The following is a 13,902-nucleotide window of genomic DNA, read 5'->3' on the forward strand; positions in this document are numbered from 1 at the left end:
TTAACACCCCCTCCAGTTCAGCAGCTTGGCTGTCTGCCATTTGGTGCCATTCTGGAAACTGCTTACAAAGCCCCAGCTGCAAACCAGTGATTCACATCTCAAAGGACTCATCCCTCAAAATTGTTCATCTACAGCAACAGATGAGTGATGGCTTGTCATTTGACTTTAATTAAACTCAGCAGCCACACACTTGCAGTTGCTGCCGGAATAAGCTCCTCCTGCACCACAGAAACGCTCTCGCTGTAAGTCAGCTGTTGGCCTGGAGATTTTCCTCCAGCCTGGAAATTCCCAGTTGCTTGGTAACTTAACCCAACCGGGAGCAGTGCTGACAGGACACTAGCAGAAGGGACATTCCTCAGGCGGAAGCACTCATTACACGGAGGGGCTGCACGGACTGTCCAGTCTCACACGCAGAACACGCTCTCCTTGTGACAGGCTCACGTAATGAACGATAAATGAGCTCCATTCTGCTGCAGTCGCTGACCCCGCAGCCGGGATGATGTTTTGCGGATTGTAAGTGTTAGTCACCCCAGCATTCCTGCCCTAAATATGCTTTGTGAATAAGCCTCTGCTGAGCACTTTCATGCTTTTCCGTATGTCTGGCGTTTCACAACTTGTTTAAAAAAAAAATAAAAACTGACCTGTAAATTTGTCACTAAATGTGGTGCTGGGTTTGAGTGAGGAAACACTCTCCATTTTCACCTGCCAGGTGCCCCCCCCCCCCCCCACACACACACTGTCTGACTGGGCTACAGCCCCATAAGCCGGCACTCTACTCCTGCCTTTTGCTGGCCTCTCTCTCTCTGAAATATTACCTTTTTTTATCATTTTGTTTTTTTTAAATCAGCCACCCCCTCGGAGAGCATATTTTCCAAATAAGTTAGTGCAGGTGGCTGGGGAACAAAACAGGACAAATTCAGTCCCTTGTTGGTTTTAACTTCCTGCACAGGCATTGTGGGGATGGAGAGCTGAGCAAATACACAGCATTTAAGCAAATAAGCTGGAATACAAGCCAGGGCGCTGTAAGAATAAAGACGGACATGGGAGCTCCTGAGAGGATTGTGGGGGGGGGGGGGGGGTACGTGTCAGCTAAATTGTGGGGGGGGGGGGTGTTTTGAGTTTCAACAGAAGAGGTGCTTAAACGCTCTATCAGCACCTCAAGCCCTGCCTCACTGAAACAAAAGGTAATTAAGCCTTTATTTTTGGTCCCATAGTAATTTAAGTACTTTGCTCTGGCAGAAAACTCAGCCGGGAGGCCGGAGTGTGCATCAGACCCAGAACCCAGAACCGTGCATCAGACCCAGAACCCAGAACCGTGCATCAGACCCAGAAACATGATATATGCAATGACACAGAAGTGACCACTGATCCTCAAATGAAACGGTCTAAATCCCTGAATAAAGGAAATTCTGCCCTACTCCCACCGCCTAGGGGTTCTGCCTGATTTATAAAGACAGAACAAATGAGAATGAGATGATTTTAAGGATGTATAGCTGGGGATCAAGCACTCTCACGCTCACATGTGAACATTCATACATGTATATGCAGAGGACACACATAACATACACAGTACACATAGACGGGACAGACATGCACATTTTTCCGAAGAGAATGCAAAGCTTATGGACAAACACGAATAATAACCATGCTTCATGTTAAACTGATTCGCTACAAGTACAAACTGTGTCAGTCTCATCATTTTAATATTCTAGGAAATCTTTCAAGTCAGTAGAGGGCCTTGTACATATATTAAACTGGTTGGCGATATATATATTATACTATTGACTGAATGCCTCAATTATTCAAAATATACAGAGATACACTGTCAATAGAAAAGGCAGGTAAATGTTAAATGTAAGTAAAGATATTTTTTTCCCACGTTTCACTGAAACTTTAATCCAAAGCAACATTTATCTCGCCTGGGACTTGAACCAGCAGCTTTTGGGCTGTAGGTCCGTATCTCCAACGGCTACCCCGCCTACTGGTGGGTTGGGGTGGTGCGCCCTGCTGCGGGGCAGCGGTGTGAAGGGACAGCAGGCAGACTCACTTGTGGCCGAGCTCATGAGCCACGGTGAAGGCGAGCGGCAGCCCTGTGTCCTCGCTGATGCTGCAGCTGCGCTGGGCCTGGCACATGCCCGATATGTGGGACAGGCCCAGCGTCTCGCACGGCTTGTTGATGGCCGCGCAGATGTCCTTCCTGAGGGACGCACAGACAGGGAGGCGTCACGCTCCGAGCAGCCTGCCGCTCCTCCACCCCCCACCCAGCCGTCCGAGAAGACCCCCCCACAGATAAGCATGCGGGGCTGCTCCTTTCCCACGCCTGAAGAAATAATGCCAAATGCTCCCGCTGGCAGCCAGTCACCCATGACATCCACTCCTCCACTCCTCCAAGAGGCCTTCGCAAGACGGCTCCTGTCCTCTCCCCCCTTCCTGTGTGTACGGTGTCTTTCAGATCACATTTCAATTTCACTCGTGCTTCAGTGCTGGGTTTGGCGGGGGGGGGGGGGGGGTGTTAGGATACAGCTGAGAATCTGCCAGTTCCATCCCTGCTCACATCCCTGTCTCAGTAATTCCCTTCAGTCATGCAGCCTTTCTGGGCTCCCTGCAGATTTTCATAAAAAGCTGATAGTTCATGATGGACATATTTTATATGTATATACTGCATAATAAACGGGACGCTCTTCACGTGTGACTGACAATCCCATCCTCCAGTAATATGCTGGACGTCCATATGTTATTCTCTCGCATTTATCTGCCGGTTCTTTCACCCGACAACCAGATATTTTATCTGAGAAGGTCCAGATAGACGACGGCTGAGGATACCAGAGTAAGGCCTCTTACATCACCACATCACCACAGGGCTGCTCAGAAGGTCAGATAGTGACCAAAGTACTTCGCAATAACAAACGAACAACCACCTGACGAACAGTCGGACCAGGCGCTGCTCAAAATTATGGTAACAGTGAAGATGATTTAACAATAACACTGGTAAGTAAATCACCCCGGCTATACTGTACTCTTCTGTATCCTCTTTCCAGGCCATTTATCCCAAAACACAAACCGCTCACAAACAAACTCTTCAGTTCACTTCAATCCAGATGAAATGAGGCACAACTGAAGCAGGCTGTGTGGCTGGTAAACAGGCGCCGTGGGCGTTAGCAGGACAGCGAAGCGGACAAGGGCACCTAGTAAGGAGGACGGCCACATCGTGGTGAGCTGGGTGCTGGTCCCCCCTCGTGTTGAGACGTTTCTGCCACTTGCAGAAGCTACTTAGACTGTTGTCTGCGTGGTGAGAGATCTTCAGGTCCTCCTAGCAACCAGAGACAGGGGGGTTAGAGTCTCAGAGAGTCTCGCTCATCTGCCTCATAAAAAACGGAAATGCTTTGGATGTATTCTGGCCTCTGAATTTGCCTCATAAAAACACAGTTCCGCAGATTAAGACAAACTGTGAACAAAATCAGCTGCATGTTAAGCATCTGCGGTACCTCAGCAACAAATACTTCCAATACAAATACTCAAAAAAAATCAAGGCTCTATTGGCAGTGAGCGGAAAAATATAGTTTTTTACTATTCTAAATATTACCATGTAAAGAGTCGATGTTACAGAGGCATCAGTATTGACAGGGTTGGGTATAACAGTACTGGGAAGTTCCGTATTTAAATGACTGTATTACTCATTTGAACAGGAAGCCGAGCGTCTCCATCAGGACATGGATTTTTCATCTTACAGCCAATACAAGCGAATGATTAGATTCAGAATCTAAGTTAGCGTTAGATTTAATAAAATTATTCTTTTGTAATTACCAGCTGAGCGTGGGATTTGAAGTGGCAACCTTCTGAAGACAGACACAGAGGTCTAACTGCCGTGCCCACAAACCAGCTCTAGATTCAAACTCATGACTCTCTCAGGTTACAAGCTACAACTTTTCTACTTGTGTACAAGCTCTGAAGTCAGGGTTAGGGTTTACATTCTGAATGCTGACACTTTTCTGTTTTATTCTAGATACCTTTCCTTGAATAAAATACTTTGGCAAGAAAATAATCCCTGTCTCATTCTCAAAAAGAAATTGCGTTAAACCCCACAGAGGCCTGAAATTCTGGATGAATATGAGCGTAGGATTGGGAGGATATATGTCACGTCAGCATAAGAGAAAGGTTTACTGCCTCATGTTTGAAGCCCATTCCCTGCTGAGGTGTGAACGTTGTTTCGCAGGGTGGCAGGAGCGTGTCGGCATCACACCGTTTTTACCTCGTCCTTCTCCAGCAGGATGAGCCGAACCACCACAATGTTGATCGAGTTCCCAATGCTGGCATCTCTGTACAGTCCTGCCACCTGAGAGACAGACAGTGATCCGGCCATCACCTCCGTCACTGTGCTAGACGGTAGATGTGACACAGCAGGGCCAGGAGATCCCGCTTCAGGGGAGACACACGGGGGGGGGGGGACACACGGGGGGGGGGGGGACACTCAGAGGGGGGGGAGACACACGAGGGGGGAGACACACGGGGGGGGGGGACACACGGGAGGGGAGACACACGGGGGGGGGGGAGGGGGGGCACACAGGAGGGAGACACACGGGGGGGGACACTCAAGGGGGGGGGGGACACACGGGGGGGGGACACACAGGGGGGGGGACACGGGGGGGGGGGACACGGGGGGGGGGGACACGGGGGGGGGGACACGGGGGGGGGGGACACAGGGGGGGGGGGACACACAGGGGGGGGGACACACGGGGGGGGGGGGACTAGACAAGACGAGACAAAGGGGGCGATATGTGTTTTAGGAGATAGATGATTGATTAATGATGGACATGGGAACAGTTTCTGGTTAATTAATGCATTAAGCAACAGTGTCTTGCTACATTATTTGTCCCCCTAAAGCAAAGTGTTACCAAAACACATTTTAGAACAAAAACCCAGGAAAGCAGAATAAAGCTGCTTGATGGGACTGAGAGGTTTTCCACAGAACAGCAGAAACAGAGAGCCAACTTGACACAGCAGGCCGCTAAAGTCCAGCAAGGAAATCATTATCAGTAATCTGCATGGAACAGCTGGCTTCTATTGGAAATGAATCTCAAGCTCAGCAGCTTCTCTCCTCGGGGGGGGGGCACCATCCAGGCCGGACACACGTCTGTAGCTAGTTGCTGGATGTGCGGTTATTGACCACATGCCAGTCTGCCATCAGACCCTAAATGGTCTGCCGACGCTCATATTTGTCTCCCCTCCCAACTGTCCAGGAGCCCCTGGGCACTTTTACCCCACAGTAACAGGGTCAACTGTCCCATAATCTGGGGCTTCAGGGAGCTCAGCTCCATCACGGGGGCAGATGGCAGCATCAAACCCTGACCCAGATACACCACTCGCATACTATGTGTGTGTCACATTGAAACACCACCCTCAATAATAAATAAAATCATCAAAAAAAACTAAAAAAAACTGCTGTGGTGACCCCTCTGTGTCCTGACTTACTGTGTATTTAGGAATGTGGTACTGATTTGATTTGAGACACAGAGATCAAATACAGCTTTATATGCCTTATTACAATAACAGAAAGCATCTGGATTTACTACTGTGATTGTAAGCTGTACCAGATGTGCTCCCCTTTCAGATTTCAAACCACACCCAGCTCAGCAAACCTTGGGACGGTATATCTGTCGCACCCCCAGTCTCCGTGCTTCACTCCTGTATGCTCATGCTGGGGCCCAATAATTATGATGGCTACAGTCTTTCACAGCACAGGAGTGAAGAGTTAACTGATGAAGTCACTGCAATTTTTCATGTGCAGGATTATCGTTCTTCAGAGGAAAACAAGTTGATCTCCGATGGTCTCTGAATTATCTGCCATCATCTTGGGCAGAATTTAACAACACTACGACACAGTGGCCAGAAATGGACGTCGCGGTTAACTAATGTCCACCAGGCTGTTTACCCCAGCCTGTAACATCTCCCAAGCCCCTCAATGACTCTCACTTAACTTAGAAGAAAAGCACGCCATGAATTGTGATCACAGGTTTTATCCACGTTCCCAGCTTCCAGAGACAACAGATTTACTTGCAGGAAGACCAGCTCTATAAGGTTCTTCCAGTCAGCCATAGTACTGGTAGAGGGAGACTCTACTTTTCATGAGCTGTAAACCATGACAGAGAACAAACAAGCAGATCAAGAGCCAGAGGTTACTGAGAACCACCACCTCTGCTGTAAGGTCACATCTCACAACCCCCAGACAGACCAAAGCTCTCTGTGCCCAAACCGATTTCAAAGAAACCACTTCCTTTGATTGCCATCTGGAGCAGAAATGGAAATAACTCTCAGGAGGGACAGTCTGCCTGCCTGGGATCTCCTCCAGCAGGACTAAATCTTACAAGAGTAACTTCACAGGAAGTTGCTGTTGTTAGGAAAAAGAGAGTAAGAAAGGTTACAGACAAATATCTGTCCTCAAGAAGAAAAAGTGATTGCAGAAACAAAGGATTACGTGGCAAAGGCTGTGTGGGAACACACTAGGGGACAGACCCTTTGTCTTCTCTTTTACATGCACATCTCTGAGTCTTCATTCCACCTTTCCAGATGTTTCCTGATAACATCAACAATGTAGTGCCAAAAAATAAATTTAAAAAATCACTTGAGTGCTAGGTGCCACCAGGGATGGAGGTCTGTATCGCAGAGCTCTCAGCGTTTCCTAAATGTTACAACCGCGACGGAAAGAAGGCCGAGCACTCACGATATTCATGACGGCCAGCACGTAGCTCTCTACGTTCTGGCTGCCGTGGTACTCCACCATCTTGGGGTCGGCCACCACTAGCGTCTCCACCCATTTCTCCCTGCTGACGGAGCGTGTCCGGATCTTGCGCCGCCGCTGACGCCTCTCCCACCGCTCGCGCTGCTGCTCCGCCCGCTCTGTGGCCCTGGCAACATCTGTGGACGGCCAGGATCAGCCAATCACGAGGCACCGGAGACATTTACACACTAAACAAAATATCATACAGGCCCCAATGTTTACGTGTGTTTGTGAAGGGTATAAACACTGCAGAGGACACCCTGGGGGATGGAAGAATAACCAGAGTTCAAATAATGATTTCAGTCAAATGAATTGTCAGAAAATTGTGTCATGAATTTTATGAATATTTTAACAAAATATGCATTTTCTTCCTTGCTACAGGAATTGTTAATATTTGTGTCTGTGTTGAAAAGGGGTTTCTCAACCTGTTACAGTAGAACCCTGGGACTCGGACGCCTCTAAACCCGACCAACTCGGACATCGAAGGCATCTCTCGAATTTTTTTCGACCTGTACCTCTTCCGAAATCTAGGGAACTTGACCATTCCTGCGAAAACTTTTAGGGGTTGAGACAGGTTCACCTCGACCAATTCGGACCTCGAACGGGTCAGGTCGAGAAAAACATGGGAAAATAAAACAAAGACCTGCTGAAACTCGCACAGATCAAGAGGCGTCACTGATGGGCTGATGCAAAGACAAGGGGACCCACCAGAACACCGATCCCCATAATGCTTTTTATCACTAATTAGGTAGGTATACAAGTTTAAACAGGCAAACAGAAACGGATTAAATTTATTTACATTATTTCTTATGGGGAAATTGCAACTCAACCAGCCTTCTGGAACAAATTAAGTCTGTGTTCCAAAGTACCTCTGTATTCATCTAAAAAAGCTTTTTCTCTTCAACAGGAAAATAACCAGGATTACAGAGCTGAATAACAATGAATGAATGGGTGCCTTTTATTGTTACTATACACGTGTATAATGAGATTAAGAGCAGCACCTTCAGTGTAAACATGTCCACAGGACAAACAAACAGTGCAAAAGTTCTGTAGTGCTATATGCATATGGAATAAATAACTAAATAGGGTTTTAAATATATACAGTATCAGTTGTAGTTGAAATCAGTTGTCATCTTAGCAGAAAAGCTGTCACTTGGCTTGCTGGGCCCTAAACGTCTATCCATCCATTTTCTGAAATAGCTTGTGCAGGGTTGTGGGGGTCCGGAGCCTGTAGGCACCAGCCAGGGCACAACCCAGCAAGGGGCACCAACCCATCGCAGGGCGCACACGCACACACACACACACACACACACACACACACACTCAAGCACACGCACACGCACACTCACACTCACACTCAAGCACACGCACACGCACACTGGCTATTTTGGTTGCCTCAGCATGTTTTTGGCCTGTGGGGGGAAACCGGAGAACCCAGAGGAAACCTAAAGATGACACGGGTTGAACATGCAAAGTCCACACACATGGAATCCCGGCAGAGACTTAAACCCTCGTCCCAAAAATGTGAGGCGACAGTGCTAACCACTGCACCACCGCGTCGCACTGCTAACCACTGTACCACCGTGCCGCACTGCTCCTATATATATTCATTATAATCGCTGACATTGCATTGTTTTGTTGAAAAGTGGGGAAGCTAGTATATTTATCAGAACTTAAAACTGCATGTTTCTAAAATTCTAAAGTTTAGTAGCATTTCAGTTAAACTCTATACCAGTTGAGAAACTCATGTTTTGCAACATATTTGCCAACCAGTCAGCTCTGTTTCCACTGGTTATAGAACCAATCAGAAGGGTTTACAGCTTTGTGTTCCGCCAATGGCTGCCTGCGATGCTGCCTGACTGCCATCACAGGCTTGCACACGTACCTTTTAGGCCACATGTTCCATTGAGCAGGCCTCCTGAGGGCAGAGGGTGGGCTGACACCTTCCACGGCTGGGCAGCATGTCGTCTGTAAACCACATGAGCCTGGGGAAGCCCCTCCTTGTGCGTCTGCTCCAGAGGCCTGATGAAAAACTCCTCCTCAGACAACTTGAACAGACCCGTCTGTAGAGAGGGCAAGAGGCCAGTAACTCCACAGCAAAGGAAAACCAGTCCATCTCCTCCAAACGCAGCTTGCAAAAGGTTTTGTTCCAGCAAAATGTAAGGTGTGTTCTATCCAAAATTCCAAATACGCATATTTCACCCCAGAAAAAACACATACCTAAAACTGAATAAATCTTATGAGTTTTACAAAGAGCCCCCCCCTTCCCTCCAGATCCTCACACGAGTGCTAATTGTTGTCAGAACTCCAAGATCATGCAAGTTCATCTTCACAGTGGCCCTGACACTTCACACCCTGCCGTTAGCAGGCGGGCTCATGCCAGACCTCCCTGCCTGCTGTCAAACTGGGGTCTGCATCACAATGATCGCACCACCCCGCAAATGGAGCGTGTGACTCCAGGTCTTGGGAACATACCACCCGGCCAGAGGCTGTGCTTATTTTGGCCGATATGAACACACCCAACACAGAGGCAATTTTGCGAAAGAGTCTGCAACAATAATGAATTAACTTTCCTTCATTATTGGAACTGTGACAATGAGGTTGCCCGTGGCAACTCCGGGTTTCTGGCACAATTCTGGAGCAAAATCTTAATTTCATTGCAAAGAGTTTCATAAATTCTAAAGTGGAAAAACATATAATTTCAAGTTACATTTTTCAGGAATTACTTGCCGGTTTCTACACGCCCAATGCTGCCAATTCTACATGCTGCTGCTCCGCACTGTCATCTAGTCTGCTGTCTTTGAGGATAATCATTAATGAATGACTGACTCCTGTTTTATCCATCTTTAAATTCATTAATGATCGGCACTGTTTAGCCTAACTGCTCCTGCCATCCAGTTAGAACACAACGGCGGAAGCAGCATGCTGACAAATGCAAAGGATTGTGGGATATGCACACTAAAGCCACGACGCGCACCACCGCCGCGGAACTGTTTCACAGGTCGACTTCTATTCTCCAGGAATCCAAGAGAGGAGCTGTGACCAGGAGGCTTCCAGTAGCAAGCTGCCTGGGGAGAGTCTCTGCACTGTAAGACTGTCTGAAGGGTTCAGTTCAGAACACTGTCCCACATCTGCCAAAAGGAAACTACAACATTTTTTATGGGAACTGTTGGAAAAAAAAACAACAAGACATAATATTCTTGCAGAGAGAAGCTGATCTATATAGCGCATACATGCACAATAAGATGCATTATAAAGTGCATTTTAAGGTCATCAATGAATGGTACTTGTGCTTAAGAGGACAGGTTTGCACAAAGGTGCAAAGTTCAGGTTCAGACAGTACAAATCCAGACCAACATATTAATTCAACCAAACAGTTAAAGATAAAGAGTTAAAGAGTCACATTCATCAGTACTTAACCGGTATGCTGAAACAAAAAGATGAAAAGAATTTAACAGAAATTAAGATTCCTCCAAATATATGCAACACATTTGAAAGAATCTTAATTTCTGTTTCATTCGTTTAATTTAGTTTTTCTTTGACATCCTTACCACACACATGAGAAAATCACACACACACATATATACACACACATATACACACACATATACACACACATATACACACATACTTTGTATGCATGCGACTCTGTGCCACGCGCTGTCTGGCCGGCTGTAGACGCGGAGCACTCACCAGCCCATCACACGTGCTGATGGCCGCATGGCCCCTCCCAGAGGAGGCACCCCACACCTCCCCAATGAAGTAGCAGAGGGAGTGGCTGTGAGTGTGGATTTTGGTCCCTTGCAGGCCACCGTACCGCCTCTCTGTGAGGAAGCCAGGAGCCAGCAGGTGAGGGTTAAGGGTTAAGTTGAGATTTAGGTCTTGGTCCCCATACTGCAGATGGTAGAAGACCTGCTCGGGAGCCCCAGTGGTCCTGGAGGTGTCCCGCCGCTGAACCCGGGCCACGCGGTGAGACACAAAATTCGACACAAAGCGACCTGCAAGATCCACTCTTGTGGGGTGAACAACCTCATATTCGAGCAACCCTTGGAGAATATCCTCTGAAAAAGAGACAAAAGGCCAGTCGTCATTACACCTCTTACTAAGATTTACTGCAGACAAAACACCAGCAAGATGCCAGGAAGGAGACAAAAAGGTCTCACGCCTCATTCTAAGGGCCACACAGTATAAACACACAGGGATATTATGAGGTGATGAGTGTATCTGAAGTTGCCACAACAGAAATCACAAGAATGCAAGTCATACCAGCTAATAGGAGCTGGAAATATTATCTGTGATCAATGCAAGTAACCCAGTGTCCATATCTAACAGTGACTGACCAGCCACTATCGCTGCTGCTACCGCTGTGTTTAGCCAGATTCACGCTCAAAAGATGTAATTTACCACCTTGGGGAGTGTGTCTGTTTGCGGCCAGGCCACCGCATCCCCACGGCAGTGAACCATGACCCCGAGCGAAGGGACAGGGGGTGCTGGCAAACGATTAACGCTGATGATCAAGCCCGAGCTGCGGCTGCGTCGTAAGTCTCCCCCACCGACCGTCGATCACCTGCAAGGCCCATTAGCTATGGACGTGCTAAACTTGGCACAGACTGTCCCAGGTAGCTACACTTAGCAGTCGCTCTGGGTTTACCTTCCTCTCTTAATATGCTGTTATCCACCCTCTTCAAAGCTGAAGATTCAACCCTTTATTAAGTCAAAATTGACCTGGACACGATACTGCACATACACGAAGGAAGGCCCATGAACCTCTTTGATACCCAAAACCACAAGAGCTCATACACCCCTCAGAGCTACAGACATTGAGCGATTTGCAAATAAACATACTTGCAGGTGGACCAGCATTTCCACGCTCCCAATGTTAATGCTAATTGATAATGCTAAGGATGATGTATCTCCAAGTTACTCTGCAAACCTACCCGCTAATATACAAATGGCTGTCTTGTGTTAATTCATTTTAGCTTGTCATGTGTCTTTTCCGCTTGGTCCCCATAAGGTAAAAATATCGCGTTGTGGGGACATCTCCACAAGGTAAGGTATACCTGGACCACACACACACACACACTATTGCCAATTCAGAGATGCCAGTCAGCCTACTGTAAGCCCGCGTCTTTGAACTGTAGGAAGATTGGAAGGATTTGAATTTCCAGCTCTGGAGGAGCAAGGCAAGGGGACTACCGACTACGCCACCCACAGAAAATTAATCTTCTAATTGCTAATTAATAACAATTACTTACTACTACCAATTACTAATTATTATACATGTAATTAGTGCCATTTTTTATTACTCTAATTATTGTGTCAAGGAGATTGTTCTGTTTTTAAGGAAATCCAGTGACAATTTCTATGATACTAAGTGAATGTGACAAGCTGCAGCACTGACAATCTGGGGATGAAGTCAGCTATGCAGCATGCCATCATTTGCTTTTAGAAACACTATTTACACACACACTCCAACTTGAGCTCCAAATGTGAATAAGTGGTGTGCAGTGTTGCTAAGCCTAGTGAACTGGAAGCCATCAGTGGCCAGTGACAGGAAAAAGTCAGGGAAGTCCACTTGACATTATTTCATTGCTATTTCCCGCTGTACAGGACCAGCAGAAGCCTTCCAAGACGACAAAATCAGGTTAAAAGGGGATTGGAAAGATAGTGGCCTAAATTTGGAGAGCAACAGCACTTGCACAACTGCAAAAATATACAAAAGGAGCAAAGACAACACCACTAAAAGCAACGAGACACGCGGCCAGAAAGCAATGGGCTGAAAGGAGACCTTAACTATCAAAACTGATTAAGAGAAATTTTACAAGGCAAAGTGTTGGGAATCTGGGGAAAAGGTTAGCAATGAAACACTCAATAATGTCATAATGTACGTTGTTTTTGTTGCTAAGTTAGTGAACTGGAAGCCATCTGTGGTCGGTGACAGGAAAAGCTGAGGAAACCCCATTTGTCATTATTTCGTTGCCCGATTTCCAGTTATGTGAACAGGGTACCGTTTCCTTAAACCTGGCTGCAAAGAAAAAGACGCTGCATCGCTAACCTGCAGCACGTTTCCACAAGCTATACAAAATGTCAAAGGAAATCTAAACAAATGCAGTGATTAGAGATAACGTACACTAAGCACCTTTATCTCAGAGAATCGGCAACGAGATCGAAGAAGTATTTTTCATCATTAAATTGTGAATTAGACCCGATTTTCAGTCCGCTCCACTTACTAAAAGAAATCTGTTGCCGCTAAGCAAAGTAGTTTTGAAAGAAACCGGCTGTAAGCAGGGGGACCGACATCGGACCTCAGGCTCCAGCTTAGCAGCTTCATGCTAAGCACTTCATTCACTGCTTAGTCAACGAAGTATTTTCATCACCCACATCGTGATTAAACTCACCTTGTGTATGTGCAAGTCCAAAGGTTTTGTCGTTTTCCAGCATAGCGAAAATCCCTGCCGCTACTAGTAAACGAGTAAGAGACAAAGTTTTACTGCAAACGTGCCATCTGCATGTTCCGTGAATCAACATGTTCCTGACGCACTAAATCCTTCTCTTGGAAGAACTGAATGACATTTCATGCATACGGAAGGTTCTTCAAAGAAATCCTTATTAACTTAAAATGTTTTTACAAACGTCCCACAACGCTACAACATTCTAATAAAAAAATCTTCTTGACAAAGCTTAGCTAATGGTAGAACCCCCCCGTTCTGCAGTAGGGAAGAGGGGCTCCCTTGCCGGGTTTCTCCACTTGTTTGTATTGATGTTTGCTGAAGGCCCCCCCTCCCAGTCCGTCCTACACCCCCTACGCAATCCGGCTAGTTCTCAAGTTTTTCTTTCGATGCAAAACTTCAGAGACACACCCTCCTCTCTTACTTTGTTAGCTGATGTGGGAGGATTTCAACGCAAAGATTCCTCTAATTAAACTCTACAGCTAATAAAGCGAAAGACACGAACATTAGCTGCGAAGTATATTAGCTTAAATTAATGTTAAATTATATGTATATCCTGGATGCCGCCGAACTACATGGATTGTATAGCAAACAATGCCGGATATGATCATATAAACACTCTGCAAGATTCATGAAGCTGTATGCGGGGACAAACTTAGACTTTACTAGACGCTGATA

General features: G+C 46.7%; 1 protein-coding gene across 2 annotated transcripts in view; it reads right to left on the reverse strand.

The window, feature by feature from the left end:
* LOC125751859 (A disintegrin and metalloproteinase with thrombospondin motifs 7) overlaps positions 1–13,571 on the reverse strand; it is a 56,028-nt gene extending 42,457 nt beyond the window's left edge. For both annotated transcript variants that reach the window (XM_049031246.1, XM_049031247.1), the window contains exons 1-7: positions 13,174–13,571; positions 10,469–10,836; positions 8,661–8,838; positions 6,719–6,912; positions 4,250–4,333; positions 3,186–3,310; positions 2,048–2,197 (exon numbers count right to left, since the gene is read on the reverse strand). In XM_049031246.1, coding sequence (XP_048887203.1) covers positions 2,048–2,197; positions 3,186–3,310; positions 4,250–4,333; positions 6,719–6,912; positions 8,661–8,838; positions 10,469–10,836; positions 13,174–13,303 — 1,229 coding nt within the window. In that variant the 5' untranslated portion in view covers positions 13,304–13,571. The remainder of the gene's footprint in view (positions 1–2,047; positions 2,198–3,185; positions 3,311–4,249; positions 4,334–6,718; positions 6,913–8,660; positions 8,839–10,468; positions 10,837–13,173) is intronic.
* Between the last annotated feature and the right edge of the window lie 331 nt (positions 13,572–13,902).

The sequence above is a fragment of the Brienomyrus brachyistius genome, chromosome 11 (genome assembly GCF_023856365.1).
Source record: "Brienomyrus brachyistius isolate T26 chromosome 11, BBRACH_0.4, whole genome shotgun sequence".
In the NCBI taxonomy this organism is placed as follows: Eukaryota; Metazoa; Chordata; class Actinopteri; order Osteoglossiformes; family Mormyridae; genus Brienomyrus; species Brienomyrus brachyistius.